We start from the raw sequence: 20329 nt of genomic DNA on the forward strand, positions 1-20329 counted from the left end.
TGTGTTCTAACCTTGGGGAAGCTTTGTGTCAGTCCCTGTAGAAATGCACGATGTGTTTCTTGACCTGCAAGTCAATCTGCATGCAAGTCTTGAGTTAAGATTCAGAGAATAAGACCTATTTGGAGTTAGAACTGCTACCAATAGTCATTATTTATATGAACATACTTTTCAGATTTCCATAGAAAACTAGATGGCAGCCATTCAGCTTCAGTAGGTGCAGTGCCTTTTTAGCTTTTCTTTTTTTTTTTTTTTTTTTTTTTTTTTTTTTGACAGGCAGAGTGGACAGTGAGAGAGAGAGACAGAGAGAAAGGTCTTCCTTTGCCGTTGGTTCACCCTCCAATGGCCGCCGCTGCAGCCGGCGCACCGCGCTGATCCTGGCATGAGCCAGGAGCCAGGTGCTTTTCCTGGTCTCCCATGGGGTGCAGGGCCCAAGCACCTGGGCCATCCTCCACTGCACTCCCTGGCCATAGCAGAGAGCTGGCCTGGAAGAGGGGCAACCGGGACAGAATCCGGCGCCCCAACCGGGACTAGAACCCGGTGTGCCGGCGCCGCAAGGTGGAGGATTAGCCTATTGAGCCACGGCGCCGGCTCATGCAGTGCCTTTTGATCTACAGTACTTGAAGTCCCCCCAGTGATTCTGGCATCTTCTAAATGTTCTGCATTTAAGATTCTCCTTAATTCAGGCTTTGAATTTGAAATAGTTTCCTGATCTGGGGTGGAAGCTGATGCCCAGTTTTGAAAAGGAGGAGGCTTAACAGTTATAAATGCCAAGCCTTGTACTCCACCATGCTCCACACTTAGATATCCTGCCTCTGCTAGCCACATAGCCCTCAGATGAGTTATTCTTTCCCAAGACCTTGCACAAAGTCATGTTCATGATGATGCTGTTCGATGAGTCATTTAATGATGTGCTAATATAAATAACCATTTTGGTCCATGATGGAACATGCGCAAAATTCAGCAAGACTGATTTGTATTTAATTCATTTTGCTTTCCTTTGAAAATCCGTTTCTCTTCCTTGTGGTACATGTAATTTAGACAGAACATTCCAGAGCCTGTTCTGCATTTGCTACAAATACAAAATCCAAGGACTTGGGAGAGCTGTCTGTTGACACAAATGAGAGTAACTAGTGTTCATCCCAATTTACTCGTTGTGTTAATCATCTAGTTTCCATTTAACAACATGCCATGACTTTATGACTTAACAACAGGAATTTATTTTTCAGAATTTCTGAGGCTGGTAAGACCAGGATCAATATACATGAGGTTGGTGTTTGCCCAAGACACGTTTCCTGCTTCCAGTAAAGATAGTTTTCCTTTCCTCTTCTCACAGTCTTCACCTGTTAGAGAGATGTAACAAACTCTCTCCACAGTCTCATATTGAAAATTCCAAGAAAGCAACTAGGTGAGCCATAAAAAATTGCTATTAGCACCCAAAGACCTCATCAACTATGATCATGCTACAGAGCAGTATTTCAACCTCCACATATTTGCACAAAACATTCAGTCTCTAGTAGTTCTAGGTTTGGAGTTGATAATAATCATGGTTGAAGACATTTACCAAAGATCCCTAAGGATCCATGTGCCCTTCATGGCCAGGAAAAGCAGTGGAAGATGGCCCAAGTCTTTGGTCCTTTGCAGCTATTTGGGAGACCTGAAGAAGCCCATGGCTCCTGTCTCTGGATCAGCTCAGCTCCAGCTGTTGTGACCATTTGGAGAGTGAACCATGGGATGGAAGATACTTTCTCTTTCTCTCTCTCTCTCTCTCCCTCTCTCTTTCTGACTGTATCACTCACATTCACTCTCTCAATCTTCCATTCAAACAAAATCTTTAAAAACAAAAATCATTGTAGCCAATTGAGCAGATGTGAGGTGATATCTCAGTGTGATTTTGACTAGTATTCCAGGTTTACTAATGTTTAGCACCCTTGGTAAGGCCTTTGGCTCTTCTATTTGTGCAGGAATGTCTGTTCAATTCCTCTATGCAGTTTTGATGATATTTGTATTGTCCCTTCTGTTTTTTTTTATTTTAATTTGTATGTTGGAAACATGTATCTGGAAGGACAGGTAGCAATATTCTCCCATTTTCTCTCAGGTGGTTGACTCTTGAAATCTCTCCCTCTAATTACATAACCAGTGGCTCAGGCACTGCAGTCTGATCTCCCCTCCCTCTCCAACACTGTTGCTTTCTCTGGCTCTTGGCTGCTGGGATTTTCTGTTGTGTCTTGAACATATTGCATGTCTGCAACTTCCACACTGATCCACAGCATTTTTCTTCCTTCCATAGAATTCTCACTGTGGTTTTCTCTCTTACTATACATGAGAATGTATTTCTTCCACTTTTACTTTTATATCTCCTCCTAGATTATAACAGTATGTCCTTCTCATTCAGCCATCTTGGTCTCTCTTCAGTAATCAGCAGTATTATTCCTAGGTTAGATGGATAATGGTAGAAACAGAATCCTGATAGATTACCAGAAATGGCAACACTAGCAAAGTGTCATGTTCTGTTATATTCAGAGGAGCTGCATCAGATTAAGTATTGCTGGAAGATGGAGGAATTGGGGATTTTTGGCTGGGACATAATTAAAAATGGTTAAAAATGCAGTGTTGTAGACTTTACATACCAGCATAGATAATTTGGAGTTACTGAGAATTGAAACAGTGAGTGCTGACATGCCAGCTCACCTCTGCATTGTAGATTTTCTTAGTTTCCTTTACTGCTTGCTATGACATTAAGTTACAATGACTTATAGTGATTTCTACTTTTGATTTGAAGTGTATTGAGCCTGAGAAGATAGTCCAGGATAGTCCATTGGAGACAGTGTTCTCGATGTAGAATGAGTGTAAGTTCATGTGTGTGTTCCCTATACACACAGAGAACTCTGTACCTACTCACTCAAATGTCCACATATTTTTGTTTCTGGAAATTGCTTTGCAGTAACCTACATGATATTGGACTTCGATATAAATTATTAAAAATCTCAAAGAGAAAAAATATTATCAACCTTTATGATGTTGTTGCTAAAGTTCAATTTGACATAAATGTATGATCTCAGATTCCATATAAGTTTATGCAATTAGAATATATATTTCCCTGAAATAAGTTTAAAGTTCTAGAATTGAAGCATTCATCACAAACTATAAAAAATGTCAAATGCAGCATTAAGAGTATAGAAGATAAGAAGGTTAAATATGAAAGAAACACGCAAAAATTATTGAACATATCTGGGTGCCAATTTTTTAAAATTCATCCATAACTGTTACATAACACACATTTTCCATGGATTTCCTGAAGCCTCTTCATTGCATGGAGTTCATTCTCTCCATTCCCAATCTTTTTTTCAGTGAATGGAGTGCATTCAGACTGACTCTATTTTTAGTTCCTACACATTAGAGAGAACATTGGATGCTTGCTCTCTGATTTAGATTTATTTTTCTTGTTTAAATGAATAGACAACAAGCTTTATCATTGTATCAGTAATAAGTTTAACTCATCAGGAAATTATATTTTCATTTTTAGGCGAGTCACTGAATTCTGTTGTGTATTTTGCTCCTATACTGCATCTCACTTTGCATGTGTCCCTAATCAAAATCTCACTAATGGCATCAGAGCAGTGGCTAAGCAATGAAAAATGTGTTTGCCTTAAAATATTAGGCACTACATTTACAGTAATTTGAGTTTAGAAAACTTTTGAGTGGAAAAATAGAGTTCTCATATATGCCCTCTCTACCCTCCTTATTAGATTTACTCCATTGGCAATACCTCACACAGGTATAGAAGCACAAATGATTAGTCAGTGTTGATCCTCATTATTGCCTATAGGACATGGTATCCATTTTGTTCACTCTTGTGTTGTGCAGTCTGTGGTTTGGCAAAGGATTAATAGTACCTAGCTGCACTGATGGTGTCGTGTCCTACATAAGCATCCTGAAAGTCACTTGCATTCAAGAAGTACAGGTGTCTGCAGGCATGATCCTGACCTTGTTTTTTGTGGTGGTGGGAATAAAGAGGTGACTTCCAGCTGGTATTCTCTGCCTAGAGTAAAAAGCTATAAATAAGTACTCAAATAGTGCCAGGTTCTCATGTGAGCACCAACCAAGGTTGTAGGTGCAAAAGCAGATCATCATGGGATTACCAGGGTTAACAGCAATGTGGAAGTTTTTTATGTTTTACAACTAAAGATGAAGTGATTAGAAATGCAGAATGGACATATCTGAATTCAGGCTGATTACTGGTTGCACAGTGATTGAAAACCACATGTCCTAGTGGGTATCTCTGTAAACAGGATTGGTTTGGGGTCTGTGTGCTATCAAAGTGATTTGTGGCTGCCCAGAACACTGGTTGAGGGAGGCTGCCCTGTAGCACTTTGAGTCATTGTAGTGTGTGACACTGGAGATTTCTGGTCTGAAAGCTTACTGAAAGCCTCACGTGATGCCTCCCTTCATGCCCTCTGATGCAATCCTGGTACATAATTTTCAAAAGTTCATGGATTGGTTTATTGACAAAGCCCTTGGACCAAATGTAACTAGCAGGAGTCTCTCCCTTGAGTCTTTGTATCCATGGACTTGGAGGAAATCCTGGCACCTAGGTGAAGAGGATGATTCACAAACATGTTTTTCTACTTGTGTTTTTCACCAGGACAGAAGACCTGAACTACAGAGCCTCAGGGCAGAAAAGTATCAGATTCCCCCATGGATGAGTGGACAGCTGGTGGAAAGAGGTCAGATGGAGCAGTATTAAAGTGACTTGTTTCAAGCAATCACACACACACACACACACACACACTATGTATCCACCTGCATGACCCTGCATGTTCCAGTGCTCTTGTCTCATAGGGTTTTTCACAGATGTTTTCTTTGATTTTTCTCTTGCTGTTTCTGCAGCTGTATCTCCTTGTGACATGTCAGGATGGTCGCGACTGCTATTCCCAGATGGAGCAGAGTTTTTACAAGGATGGAGATATTGAGATTGCTGCTTTTTTGCACATTTACACATATGAGGTTCCCAGAATCGAGAGAAGTTTCATCAAATATCGCAGATTCAGATGGTAAGTTCTCCTTGCCATAACCATTTTCCATTTATTTACATATTAGCTACTTGTTATTGGGTCTGCAAATGGATAGGCAAATATGTTCTGTATCCCTGCCATGTCCATCTTCTGTCCCTCCTAAAAACTGCTGGTAATTGATTTGGGGCATGAGGAAGACATTTCTTTCTGCCTGGCACCGTGGATGGCTCAGGGAAATGTTGTCTCATCAGAGGGGGAACCAGAGTCTGGTCAGTATCGTCCTATCCTTCCCTGTCCACTTTCATCAGCTCAGGGGCCTATTATGCCTCAGTAGCAGATTCTTACAGAATCCATGCACTGAAATGAATGAACTGAGTTACATGAGCTCTTCCACATGTGCTCACACTCTTTTCTGCTACGTACTAGACTTGGAGCCATGAGAACACTTCATTTCTTCTACAGTTGTAAAGGAGTAAAGATTCAAAATTTTTTTCTATGTAAAAGTAATCTCAGGGCAACACCTTTGCACAAATATAATAATTATATTTTACTGATGAATATACTCATAAGAATTTCAATGGTTGTAATCTACTACATTTACAGTGTTTCCCTGATTCTGCCTTTTCTGGGAAAATAGATTTCTTAAGGGGGATTATTCTGTTTTTGCCCCTCTTGAAGATCCTTTATTTGTAACTAAATATAAATATTTCATATACATATATAGCATATATAAATTTCATGCATGCAGAATATAGTATCTTGTAGGACAGCGGAATTGTTTTCTTCAAACCTGTTTATGAGGGTGACAATTTTCTAATTGTTTTCTACTGTAAGGCTACAGGAAGTAGGTTGCCTCTGCATAGAACTTTGGTAGAAGGTAGGTATTAGGACATAGATCATTTCAGTATCATTAAAGCCAATGGATTTGAGAAGTATAGTTGTTGCCACCAAGGTGATGCAACTGATTAAGTATTTTAGGCATTTGTCCAAATATCTCTGCTGAAAAAAATCTAATGGATACTAGCTTGGTGTAGCAATATTACTCACTTCACATTGATTTTTATAAATTTACCTAACTTAATATGTGTACATGGGGTCCAATTCATGAAATATTTATTCATTAGTAGTAGTATTCCCCCTGGTTATGCATGCAGCACATCATTTAAGTGTACCCTTAATGATGGAGACGAGGAAATAGTGACTTTCCAGTAGTAGGAAAAGAGGCTATGAATAGAGCCCAAGTTCCTCCAAGATGTATGCCATGCAAACTGGAGATCATAATCAAATCTTAATAAACCCAGGGAAAATATCTGTGTTGATGATACTTGGAAAAACAAGAAATACTTAACTGTCAATAGATTTAGGTGCTATACCTTCCAATGTTAGCTTCACTAACTTTAGAATATACAACAGTTACTGATAAACTGTTTTTAGAGATAAAGAACACAGCATAAAAGAGATAAACTCTTACAAATTCCAGTGTGTCCAAGAGCCATCTAGACATTTTGGTACAAGGCAGCAGCTGGAGAAAGAAATTAGAGGATGTGGAATAATGGAAGTGTCATAGTAATGAGCAGAGAAACAGATATATGAAATACAAAACTGAATTTTATTTGATTCATAGCAATGATTTTCAAATTTCCTCATTCTACAAAGTATGAATGACATTTGGATAGCAAATATGTATACAAATTATATATACATAAAAAACTATATATATAGCTACTGTGTGCATGGTTATAGTATACCTATGTATAGATATATAGAGAGAATACATATATAATATGCGTACATATATCCATATTATGTTACAGCAAGGACCAAGAACTGAAAAACTGTCACTTCCTCTGGAGCACACAGTGACCCTTAACAAGCAGTGTTCGTGACCTGGTCTATTCATGAGGAATTAACACACAGGACATCAGAAATAAATACAAGGGGCTCCTCATTTGCATTTTTTGTGAAATGTCAGATCCTAGAAAGTAGAAATGCATCATTTTCTTTGCATGGAAGGCTATTTATATTCAATATTGTACGAAAATTTGAGTGAAGAAGGCCTGTTTGGAGTAAATACTGATATCACTCATAATGAAAAGTAGAAATGCATCATTTCCTTCACATGGAAGGCTATTTATATTCAACATTGTAGGAAAACGTGAGTGAAGAAGGCCTGTTTGGAGTAAATACTGATACTACTCATAATGATTTACTTTCACATATGTTTAGTGTTCTAAATGCATGACTGGCTTAATTGTAAAGCATCAGGTGCCTCGTAGCCCAGTGATTCATGTTCAGCCAGGGAGTGTTTCCAGCTTCTCTAAAGTGCTCCTCCCTTTTCACTATTTCCCTTCTTTCAATCTCTGAATTCGATTTTATTTTCTTGGCTTGTGATGCTTGTTGATGTGTAAGTGTGATGGGGAAGAGATTTTTCAGGATCAATTACAGACTCCCATCTACCATTCTCAGTACTGTGACATCATCCCTCTTTTTGAACACATAGCCTTCAATTGAGTTACTCTCTTTTCCCTTTACAACCTGCAGCCTTATGATCGTATGACTGCTATTTCAAGAAGCACTTAATGATGTGGTAAGATGAAGAATCATTGTAGTTTGTGGATGTAGGAAACATTTAGAGGCAGTGCTAAAGATGATACGCGTTTCCTTGTCATGCTTTCTTTGACAACTGGAGTGTACTCCTAGGTGTGCATGAACTTTAGAGAGGGCATTCCAGAGCCTGTTGTAGTATTTACTGTAGATATCAAATACAAACACTTAGAAGAGGTAGCTGTTGCCAGAGGTGATTTAAATTGATGAGGTGTGCATCCAAAAATAAGATCACGTTCTTTGTCTGCATGGACAACCATGGGATAACATGCCCAAGACATTATGATGTAAAAGCAGATCTAATTTTTCAGAATCATTTAGGCTTGGAAACCAGTAAAAGTTGGTAGCAGCTTTGGTTCTGGTGAGGACATGTGTCCTGCAAATACAACAGTTCACACTCTGTACTCAGCAAATCTACACATACGGATTAGAACATATGAATTTTGGCCATGACCAATCCATCTGCCACAGTAATCACAGAATTGATGATAATCTGGATTGGAGGCTTTTCCCTTAAAGATCCTTGTGCCTTTCATGCAGGTTTCAGTCCAAAAACTACCAGTATGTTCTGGCCTTGGTTTTCACTATTGAGGAGATCAACAAAAACCCCTATCTATTACCCAACAAGACCTTGGGATTTGGTCTCTACAATGTCATGCACAGTCATATGACTGTGATGGAGAACCCCTTCATTTGGCTTGCGGGACTGGAAAAGCACATTCCTAATTACACATGTAGGAAACAGAGCAAGTCTGTTGCTGTAATATCAGAAAGCAGCACTGCTGTCCAAATGGGGACCTTGCTGGAACTCTACAAAATTCCACAGGTGAGTGTGTAGTGAAAAAGTGGGATAAAGTACATCATCTTAGGTGCCTTACTTAGAACCAAAAATTAAAGGGAAAGAGACCTTATACATTTGACACAGTATGTGATCTAAAGAGAATGTGTGCAGAGATTTTGTGGATTAGCTACATTTCTTCTGAAGCAGCAGTGTGGGTGAGTGAAAAGGAGAAATGTTTTTCTCAACCTGTGAGTCTAATGATTCATGAACTAGGAAGATCTCATGTAGTGGGAGATGAGAAAAATGAAATATTCTAAAATCTGACATTTCCATTATCTGCTTAAATTTTTTCAGGAACAATATTTTACACTATGACAATAACCTTACACAGATTTCTTGCCTTTTCCCTTAGCTGACTCTTGGGCCTTTTGAACCTCTTCTGAGTGACAGTGGTCAGTTTCCTTCCCTCTATCAGATGGCCCCCAAAGACACTTCTCTGGCCCGTGGCATGGTCTCCTTGATGCTCCACTTTGGGTGGACATGGGTGGGTTTGGCCATCTCAGACCTCCCAAAAGGTATTAAGTTTATGACTGATTTGAAAGTAGAGTTGCAGAAGAATGGGATCTGTGTAGACTTTGTGGAATTGATCCCAGCCACTGTAGAGGCACTTTCTTCATTCCAAAGTATGTTTCATATACAGATCCTAAAATCATCAGCAAATGTGGTGATTCTTTTCTGTGTCACTGAGTCACTCATAGGCACCAGCTTTCATTCATGGAGGGAGTTAATGATGTGGAAAGTCTGGGTCACCACTTCACAATGGGATTTTGCCAGTTCTGAGGAACCTTTCCTGTTCCACTCATTCCATGGGACCCTCATTTTTTCAGACCACCATAGTGAGATCTCTGGTTTCAAAAACTTTCTTCGGACAGCTAACCCTTCCAAGTATCCAGAAGACTCTTACCTCTCCAGATTCTGGTCGCTGGCTTTTAATTGCTCAGTTACTGGGACATCCTGTAAAACTTTGCAGAACTGTCCACTGAATGCTTCCTTGGAATCATTGCCTCCGCATCATTTTGATATGACCATGAGCGATGGGAGTTACAACATATACAATGCTGTGTATGCTGTGGCCCACAGCATACATGAGATGCTTCTACAAGAGGTAGAAATGCAGCCAGTGAACAATGGGGCAAAGGTGGCATTTTCTCCCTGGCAGGTAACTTGGTTTCCATTGTTGACATGTACTCCTGAAGTGATCCCCTTAAGAGCTTCTGCAGGTGTTCAATCCAAGTAGCTTGGGAACCTTTCTGCAAAACACAAGAAAAAATGAGCCTCTGCCTGTAATTTGTCATTAGCAAAAGGGCTCCAAGGAAAAGTGGGAAGGTAATTGGGATAAGCATCAATGCTGTGACTTAAAAATACTCTCCAATTTTGTCAATTTAATTTTGACATGTGAAATACCTAGACTGTGTTATTCCATTTTCAACTTCAGCAGTACAGTAATTATTTTCAGGTTCAAATGTCACTGAGGATGTTCATCTACAATGAACATAAGGAATCTCATATAATTTGCACAGTTCTTTATTCTAGTAACTTTATTACAGATAGTTCTCCTAGGTACACTGAGAAAATGAGTATTGGCAGCTTGGAATGTACTATTGGAAATGGTCTGAATCTGGCCAGCGCTGCAGCTCAGTAGGCTAATCTTCCACCTTGTGGTGCTGGCACACCAGGTTCTAGTCCCAGTCAGGGCACCGGATTCTGTCCCGATTGCCCTTCTTCCAGGCCAGCTCTCTGCTGTGGCCAGGGAGTGCAGTGGAGGATGGCCCAAGTGCTTGGGCACTGCACCCCATGGGAGACCAGGACAAGTACCTGGCTCCTGCCTTCAGATCAGCACAGTGCACCAGCAGCAGCGTGCCAGCCACGGCGGCCATTGGATGGTGAACCATCGGCAAAGGAAGACCTTTCTCTCTGTCTCTTTCTCTCTCACTGTCCACTCTGCCTGTCAAAAAAAAAAAAAAGGAAATAGTCTGAAACTCACAGCTAGATATTTTTGATTCCCCTTGTTTTTGTAGAAAAATGAGTGAAATCATACTTACCTTGATGTAGTTCTCATCAGGTTTTTTTTTTTTTTTTACTTCCATTCATTGGGTGGTCCTAAACAGGTTCTATTGTTTATTTGTGATTACAGACAAAGAGAGGTTTTCTCTAACCTGGGTTTCATGTGTTATTACTTGGGCAGTCGTCATGAGAATATGATGCATTTTTTCAGTTGCACCCATTTCTGAAGAATCTCCAATTTACCAATCCAGCTGGTGACCTAGTGAATTTGAATCACAAGAGAAATTTGGAAGCTGAATATGACATTCTCAACTTTTGGAATTTTCCATATGGTTTTGGACGTAAGGTTAAAGTAGGACGGTTTTCCCCATATGTTTCACAGAGTGAACAGTTGTCTCTCTCTGAGAATTTGATAGAGTGGGCCACAGGAATTACAGAGGTAAGTAGGACTGATCATAAGGTTCACATGACACATTGTTACCCCCCAACTGCTAAGGGAGTATGTGCAGTATGGCTTATTCAAAAGACACTTAGAGACATTAAACCACTCCACTTCCAATCCAAATACTTTCTTATGTTTTTAGTGTCTGAGGATGGACAGTACACACATTTGTTCGTGCAAGTCTTTTGAATCTATTTAAGAAAATCAAATAGAATGTTGTCATTGTGTCAGAAACAGGTGTTTACAGTTTCAGTGAACAGGTTTGCAGGACTTGAAAACCCTCTACTTGGAACTTAAGTAATAGTCTGAATTACGACCAACACTCATCTGATTTTTGCTCAGATTCCACACTCGGTATGCAGTGTGAGTTGCAGCCCTGGATTCAGGAAAACCCCTCTTGAGGGAAAGCCTGCCTGTTGTTTTGATTGCACACCTTGTCCTGAGAATGAGATTTCCAATCAGACAGGTAAGTCAGTGCCTGCCTCTTGGAGAAGTTACCACCTGTTTCTTAAATTATCAACTTATCCATGGAAAGAAAATCTGTGGAATATGACTGCTGAGAACAGTCTTCCCCCCTTCAGGTAGAAATTAATCCTTATAATAAATTATAATCCACAAAAGGATAAAACTTTCCACAATACACTCTCTGTATTATTTATGAAAGCATACAGAAGACTGAATGTCTCTGGAATGCTGACCATGTTGGAGTTCAGGCTGATATACATATGGTAAAAAATGAATAGAAACCAAGATTGGAGAATATTCACCCCATAAAACAGTGTGGCATTTCTAAGATTTAGCCATGAGTCAGAGCTATGCTATCCCATGTATCATAAAGATTTTCCAGTTTTTGCTTGTGTTGCATGAGTAGTTATTTGCACCATGTATTTAGTATCATTCAAATGTTTTGAAACTTATTGTTGATAATGAAAGGTTCTGGCAACAGAGTACAGTCCATGGGAGTAGTGTGATGTATGTGCTAATTCAGTATAGGAAAACTCATGTCTGAGTTCCTTGTGCTTGTATAGGTAAAAGTGCTTTCAACAAAATTCAAGTGTAGCATGCTTGGAGTGAGAAAGTGCAACTCTACACAAACTGTGTGTTATGTGAAAAACTATCTTAGAAATCATGCAGTATATCATCCTGAGGATGATACTCATCAAATATCACAAATGGGGCTAATCTTAGCCTTTGACAAAAGTCATTGCTGCTCAAAATATAAATCTTCAAGAACCTTCTTATGCTTACATATGTACACACATTTATAAAATTCATATCAAAAGACCACAAGCTGACATACATGGTAATAAGTATGCATAGTGGGCCTGGCACTGTGGTACAGTGAGTTTAAGCCGTGGCCTGAAGCACCAGCAATCCATATGGGCACCAGTTCTAGTCCCAGCTGCTCCTCTTCTGATCCAGCTCTCTGCTGTGGCCTGGGGTAGCAGTAGAAGATGGCCCAAGTCCTTGGGCCAATGCACACACATGAGAGACTCCGAAGAATCTCCTGTCTTCAGATCAGCACAGCTCTGGCTGCTGCAGCCATCTGGGGAGTGAACCAGCAGATGGAAGACCTCATTCTGTCTCTACCTCCCTCTGTAACTCTGTCTTTAAAAAAATAAGTATGCATACCAAGGTAGGTCAATGACTGCAAATTCAGCACAAGACCTTGAAGGTAAAATGTGGACATTATAAGGAAATTGAAGTAAGTAAAAATTGGAAGAATTTAAAGTTGGTGATCCTAAACAAGAAAGATTATGAACCTCAGCAAGATGGAACAGTGCGAACAATATGATTACTCTGTGTGTGTGTATACACAAAGAGAGCTGAAGAGGTCTATTTAGATATAAAAATACTAATATTAGAGCTTATTAATCATTTAATTCTGATACATTGAAAAATATAGAAGAAATTCAGATATTCTCAGATAGAAATATTATGAAATATGTTCAGCAATATTTGAAAAATCCAAATATCCTCACAGTTATTAAAATAATTCCCAATACTTGAATTGTGATGAACAATTTTCAGATGAACTCCTTTCTCAACTCCTATAGAGAACAGGAAAAATGGAAAAATTCTGTTTCTTCTATGGGAACATCTCAGGTTGATGGATCAAATACTGCCAGATATTTCAGCAAAATGCAATTGTAAGACACTGTTGTTGAAATAAATTCATACATTTGAAATCTCAATGTAAATCCAACAGTGTTTTTAAATAGGCTACATCATGCCTAAAGAGTTTCATAAAATCTGATTCAGTTTATAATACATGAAAAAGTAATAATAATTAGCATAACTGAGGAAAAATAGGTAAAAAAATCTAAGTGATCTACGAATTGTAAACAAAGAACAAAACCACTCAAACATGACAAAAAGAAGGATTAGCTTTCAATCCTAAAGAGTATTTTAGAATGCTACAAAACATGGAAATTACAGCTGAAGATTGGATACAAAGTTGACGAAAGAATGCAACTTCTACAAAAAATTACACAGGAGATTCGGCTCCATGCATATTGTTAAAAAAGAATGACATTTGGCTGGCACCACGGCTCAATAGGCTAATCCTCCACCTAGCAGTGCCGGCACACTGGGTTCTAGTCCCGGTCGGGGCACCGGTTTCTGTCCTGGTTGCCCCTCTTCCAGACCAGCTCTCTACTGTGGCCAGGGAGTGCAGTGGAGGATGGCCCAAGTGCTTGGGCCCTGCACTCCATGGGAGACCAGGATAAGCACCTGGCTCCTGCATTTGGATGAGCGCAGTGCACCGGCTGCAGCGCGCCAGCGGCAGCGGCCATTGGAGGGTGAACAAACGGTAAAGGAAGACCTTTCTCTCTGTGTCTCTCTCTCTCACTGTCCACTCTGTCAAAAAAAAGTGATATTGGGATGGTGTAATGAAATAAGTGAATTGATAATTGAAATAAGTAGTACTGGTATACAAAACTGTACAAAGCAGTAACTTTTCCTTACCGAATCTAGAAAACAAAGCTATGAAAGTTGGCACTTGTAATGTCTCAAAAGTATGAAATATCCAAAGGTAAGACTAACTAAATATTGAAAGAAATCTGCAAGTTGAGACATCAGTCATCGATGGAGCAATATATTGAAAATAAGAGGATACAGACAGGGCTGGAGAGAAATTTCATGTTGAAGGATAAAAAGACAGGAAAGTGGAAATATGCCAGTAAGTTTCAAGCTGATCTACAGACTGACTTTGATTACAGGCAGCATCCTAGTGTGTTCCGTGATGAAAATGTTCAATGCTGGCAAATAATCCAGCTGTTATCAAGTACAGCTGTTCTGTGTTTCTCTAGAACTTGACCATTTGCCTTCTAATGGTGGTTTGTCAATCAGTGTATTCCCCTATCATGACATAATCCAGATTCTACCTTAAAGAGATATGTTTTAGTGAGATACCTGGTGATTTCTGTGCAACCCAAATTCACAAAGTATATCTCCCAGCCCATGATATTAAGAGTGGGAACCCGGGGCCAGTGCTGTGGTATAGTAGGTTAAGCCTCTGCCTGGGATGCTAGCATCCCAGTTGGTCAGCAGTTTCAGTCCCAGCTGCTTCACTTCCAATGCAGCTCTCTCCTGATGCTTGGGAAAGCAGCTGAAGATGGCCCAAGTTTCGGAGCACACACTAATACAGGAAGCCCAGAAGAAGCACCCAGTTACTGGCTTCAAAACAGCCTAGTTCCAGCTACTAATGTCTTTTGGGGTGTGAATCACTGGGGGAAGATCTGCCCCTCCTCTTTTCCCTCTTTCCCTTTCTCCTTGTCCTCCTCTCCTTCTTTCTCTCTCTCTCTCTCTCCATTCTGCTTCTCCTCCTCTTTCTGAAACTCTGACATTCATGTAAATTATAAATAAATGAATACTCATTAAAACAAAGACTGCAACCATTGGGTGGTTGAATAGGCCATGGGAGTACAGAGGGAATAGCACTATTACAAAAAGGGCTCATTTCAGGCATGGAAAGCCACGACTCAGCAGCAAAAAATAGACTACATGGTGGATCTCTGTGAGACCTCTGTTGAAAGAAAGGGTCATGAAACAGGGATGCACTCTTGTCTGAAGAGAGGAGAGAGCAACCACTTTGTGTATGACCCTGTCCAAATACCGATGGAGTCTCTGGTCACAAAAGGCTTCCATAGCCTTGGCAGACCATGACAAGAGATTCAGGTGATCACTGACATCATACATACATAAACATGTTAATTGTTAAAGTAACAACAGAGGTCACTGTGTACTTAGTCCCCATGTAAGACCGCTGTCCCTAATGAGTTGTACTATGAGACTGGACTGCAAATTTTGTTCCTAAACTGTGCTCTATATGTGGTCTGTGTGTGTGGATACCAACTGTTGAAATCTATGCTTAACATGGAGTTGGTCCTCTGTATTTGAAATCAAACTAAAAATGAACCATAATGAAGAAGTAGATGGTAGAGGAAGAGGAAGAAGGAGGTGTGATGGGATTGGGAGGGGGAGGGTGGGTATAGGGAAAAGAACCCCTATATTCCTAAAGGTGAATGTATGAAAAATGCAATCATTAAATAAAAACTTAAAAATCAAAGGCTGCTGCTTGCTCTTGTTCCAAGTGAGCATGCAGCAAAATGTGCCCTGTATAAGGGCAGAGTAGCCCTCACCACACATGCAACCCTCTGGCATCTTGATCATCAGTTCCCAATCTGAAGAAACAATGAAGAAGGAATTTGTGGTGTTAAAATAACACAGGTTAAGGTATGTTTTTAAAGCACCATGAATAGTTTCAGAGAGTAGCCCTTATGGCTTTGTTAGGAGAAAAAGAGAATGTACTCATCATTATGTAAGGTACTTAGGAAGATGAACTATTAACACTGGCTAACATGAGGAAGATGGACATAAATAATTGCCAATAATTTTATATGTCATTTAATATGCTGCCTTTCACATCAAATAAGGACTATTTGCCTAAACTAGCTACATTGGGTATTCTAGAAGGTACTTGTGAATCAAGAATAACTGAACTTGGGATGATGCTTATTACATTTCTCACCAGATATGGACCAATGTGTGAACTGTCCAGATCTTCAGTATGCCAACACAGAGCGAGACCAGTGCTTCCACAAAAAAGTGACCTTTCTGTCATTTGAAGATCCCCTGGGGATGACCCTGGTCTGCACAGCTCTGTGCTTTTCTATCCTCACAGTTGTTTTTCTTGGTATCTTTGTGAAGCACCGAGACACTCCCATAGTCAAGGCCAATAATCGTTGTCTCAGCTATATCCTGCTCATTGCCCTCACCTTTTGCTTCCTCTGCTCCTTACTGTTCATTGGTCATCCCAACACAACCACCTGTGTCCTCCAGCAGACCATGTTTGGAGTGGCATTCACCACAGCTGTTTCCACCATCCTGGCCAAAACTATCACTGTGCTTCTGGCCTTCAAGGTCACTGCCCCAGGGAGAAGGATGAGACATTGGCTGCTATCAGGGGTACCTAACTCCATTATTCCCATCTGCTCCCTGATCCAACTGGCTCTCTGTGCCATCTGGCTTGGGACTTCTCCTCCTTTTATTGACACAGATGCACACTCTGAGCATGGCCACATCATCCTGGTGTGCAACAAGGGCTCAGTCACTGCCTTCTACTCTGTCCTGGGCTACCTGGGTTCCTTGGCCCTGGTGAGCTTTACTGTGGCTTTCCTAGCCAGGAATCTGCCTGACACCTTCAATGAAGCCAAATTCCTGACATTCAGCATGCTGGTGTTTTGCAGTGTCTGGGTGACCTTCCTGCCTGTCTACCACAGCACCAAGGGGAAGGTCATGGTGGCTGTGGAGGTCTTCTCCATCTTGTGCTCCAGTGCGGGGCTCCTGGGCTGCATCTTTGTTCCCAAGTGCTACATTATTCTCTTCAGACCTGAGAAGAATGCTTTGAAAGGATTAAGGGATAGAATAGTTTCCAAGGAAACAGATGTTCTGAAGAATAGCTCTTAAGGCTCTCTCTGTTTTCAATGGTTAGAAACTAAGATTTATAAAACCGATTTTGCATTGTGATGTTGTAAAAAAAATTACACAGTGTAACCATATTATGAATGTTTTATGTTTCTCTTAAAATGTATTTGTTCTGAAGCACCAACTCATAGAAAAGAAAGGGAGAGTAGGAAAAACTTTCCATCTGGTGATAGACGTTGAAGATATCTGCTGTGGCCCAGTGCTGGTTCTTGCCAAACCAAGATTATTTCAGTTGTCCATTTGAGTGTCATTATCTTATGCCATCTTCTACTGCTTTTTTTTGGATCATTAATGGGGAGTAGGATTCCAAGTGGGACAGCCAGGATATAAACTGGCACCCACATGGGATGTCATAGTTACAAGTGGTGGTTATATCCACTACACACTCACACTGGTCCCAATCCTCCTCTCTTCAAAAATAATACTGTGTATAAATTTCTTAGCCTGGGTTTCATGTTCACAAACACAAACTGATCTCAGATAAAGGCTCTCCTTGAAACTTTTCATTGCTTTTCATTTCTGTGTTTTCATTGTCACCTGGTGGACATGGTAATATACTTATTTTAATAAAATGAGTTACATGTTTGCTGTTTTCTAAGATTTATTCATTTATTTGAGGGAGGAGAGGCAGAGGGAGAGAGGTCTTCCATCTGTTCAGTTCACTTCCTATTAGCCGCATTGGATAGAGCTGCACTGATCTGAAGAAAGGAGCCAGGGGTTCCTGGTGCAGGGTCCCAGAGACTTGGGCCATTTTCTGCTGCTTTCCCAGTCCATAGCAGAGAGCTGGATGAGAAATGGAGCAGCAGTTCTCAAACTGGCCCCCATATGGAATGGCGGGGCTTCAGGCAAGGGCGCTAACCTGCTGTACCACTGCGTCTGCCCCTGTTTGCTGCTTTTATTCATTCATTAGTGTATTTATTCATTCATATTCATTTACTATTAATGTCAGCTTTATAATAGAGTTGCAATATTTCAGTGTAAATATTAGACATGTTAAATCATTTTCATGTGTATAATGCATTGTCCTGAAACTCTTGTAGTACAACACATTAAGGACAGAGGTCCAGCATGGGGAGCAAGTGCACAGTGACTCCTGTTGTTGATTTAACAACTGACCTCTTAGCTATGAGGTCAGTGATCACCTGAGGCTCTTGACATGAGTTGCCAAGGTTACAGAAGCCTTTTGAGTTCACAAACTCCATCAGTTTTTTGTACAGGGGTATATGCGAAGTGGAAGTTCTATGCTCCCTTCAGCATAAAGTACATCCTTCTTTGATGGCTTTTTCTTTCCACTGGGGTCTCACTCACAGAGATCCTTCATGCAGAACCATTTTTGCCACTATGTCTTAGCTTTCCATGCCTGAAATTCTCTCATCACGTTTTCAGTCAGGCCTCAGGGGCTGATTCTTAGGTCAGAGTGCTGTTTAGGGTGTTTGCATTCTCTGAGTCTGCTGTGTGGACTGTTTCCCATGTTGGAACTTTCCCTTCTTTGAAATTCAGTCTATTGTTATTATCAGGCACTTGTTCTTATTTATGTGATCCCTTTGTCTGATGTTCCTATGTATATGATCAAGTCTATACTTAATATGATCACTTTTACACATAAGATGGGATCAGGGCCACCCAGCTAAATGGGATTTGGAGTCCATGGAACATTTTTAGCATCACCATTAGGGGTAGGTCTGTGTGAATGTGTGCTGATCTGTACAGCTCTTCCCTCTTCCATTCCCATTCTTATTTTGAACTGGAATCTATATTCAATTGATAATACATTTATGATTAATTCTAGGTTAAGTAAGGAGTTTAGCTAATGGTATTAAGTAGAGAAGAAAAAAAGAATGAAGAACTAGATAAAGTGAAATAATAAAGTGTTCCTTGACAGTCAAGCCAAGGGCTGTTCAAGTAATTGCTTCTCATAGTGTCTATTTCACTTCTACAGGTTTCCTTTTAGGTGCTCTGTTAGTTGTCACAGATCAGGGAGAATATAGTGATATTTGTCCCTTTGGGACTGGCTTCTTTCACTAAGTATGATATTTTCCAGATTCATCCATTTAGTTGTAAATGACCAAATTTCATTCTTTTAAACTGCCAATAGTTTTCCATATAGTACATATCCCATAGTTTCTTCCCTTTTTTTGACAGGCAGAGTGGACAATGAGAGAGACAGAGAAAGGTCTTCCTTTTCCATTGGTTCACCCCCCAATGGCTGCTGCAGCCGGAGCGGTGCGGCTGACACATGGTGCTGTTCTGAAGACAGGAACCTGGTGCTTCTCCTGGTCTCCCATGTGGTTGCAGGGCCCAAGCACTTAGGCCATCCTGCAGTGTACTCCGGGGCCAACAGCAGAGAGCTGGACTGGAAGAGGAGCAACCAGGACAGAATCCAGTGCCCCAACTGGGACTAGAACCCAAGGTGTTGGCACTGCAGGCAGAGGATTAGCCTAGAGAGCTGTGGCACTGGCTCCAGGCTCCATAGTTTCTTTATCAAGTCTTCAGTTAATGGGCATTTAGGTTAATTCCATATCTTGGCTATTGTGAATTGAGCTACAATAAACATACAGGTGCAGATGTCTCTTTTATTTGCTGACTTCATTTCCTTTGGATACATTCCAAGGAGTGGGATGGATGTGTCCTAGGGTAGGGCTATATTCAGATTTCTGAAGTATCTCAAAACTGTTTTCCATGGTGGCTTTACCAGTTTGCATTCCCAGCAGCAGTGAATTAGGGTACCTTATTCCCCACATCCTCACTGGCATTTTTGTTTGTTGATTTCAGTATGAGAGCCATTCTAACTGGAGTGGGGTGAAACCTCATTGTGGTTTTCATTTGCATGTCCCTGATGGCTAGTGATCCTGAGCATTTTTTCTTGTGTCTGTAGGCCACTTGGATTTCGTTTTTTGAGAAATGTCTACATCCTTTGCCCACTTCTTGACTAGGTTGTTTGCTTGGCTATTGTTGAGTTTTTTGATCACTTCATATATTCTGGTTATTAATCCTTTATCAGTTGTGTAGTTTGCAGATAATGTCTCCCATTCTACTTGTTGCTTCTTTACTTTCCTGTTTGTTTGCCATACAGGAGCTTTGCAATTTGATGTAATCCCACTTGTTAATCTGGGTTTTTATTGCCTGTGCCTCTGGGGTCTTTTCAAGGAACACTGTGCCTAGGCTGATGTCTTGCAGGGTTTCCCCAATGCTCTCTAGTACTTTGATGGTATTGGGTCATAGATTTAGGTCTTTAATCCATTTTGAATGGATTTTTGTATAAGGTGTAAGGTAGGGGCCTTGCTTCACATTTCTGCATGTGGAAATCCCTGTCCTTGCTCTAGGGAGTGGTTTTAGCTACTTGAATGAATATAAGTTAGCTGTTATAGATTGTTGGATTGATTTCTGCATTTCTATTCTGTTCCATTGGTTTATGCATCTGTTTTTGTACCAATACCA

General features: G+C 40.4%; 1 protein-coding gene across 1 annotated transcript; it reads left to right on the forward strand.

Annotated features, from left to right (window-relative positions):
• The first annotated feature begins 43 nt into the window (after window positions 1–43).
• Window positions 44–16873, forward strand: LOC127486803 (vomeronasal type-2 receptor 116-like). Its single transcript, XM_070067599.1, has 7 exons — window positions 44–82; window positions 4888–5051; window positions 8157–8442; window positions 8810–9616; window positions 10673–10900; window positions 11246–11369; window positions 15939–16873. Exons 1-7 carry the CDS (start codon window positions 44–46, stop codon window positions 16871–16873), a joined length of 2583 nt encoding a protein of 860 aa, XP_069923700.1.
• Window positions 16874–20329: the final 3456 nt, after the last annotated feature.

This window comes from Oryctolagus cuniculus (genome assembly GCF_964237555.1).
Source record: "Oryctolagus cuniculus chromosome 16 unlocalized genomic scaffold, mOryCun1.1 SUPER_16_unloc_1, whole genome shotgun sequence".
Taxonomy (NCBI): Eukaryota; Metazoa; Chordata; class Mammalia; order Lagomorpha; family Leporidae; genus Oryctolagus; species Oryctolagus cuniculus.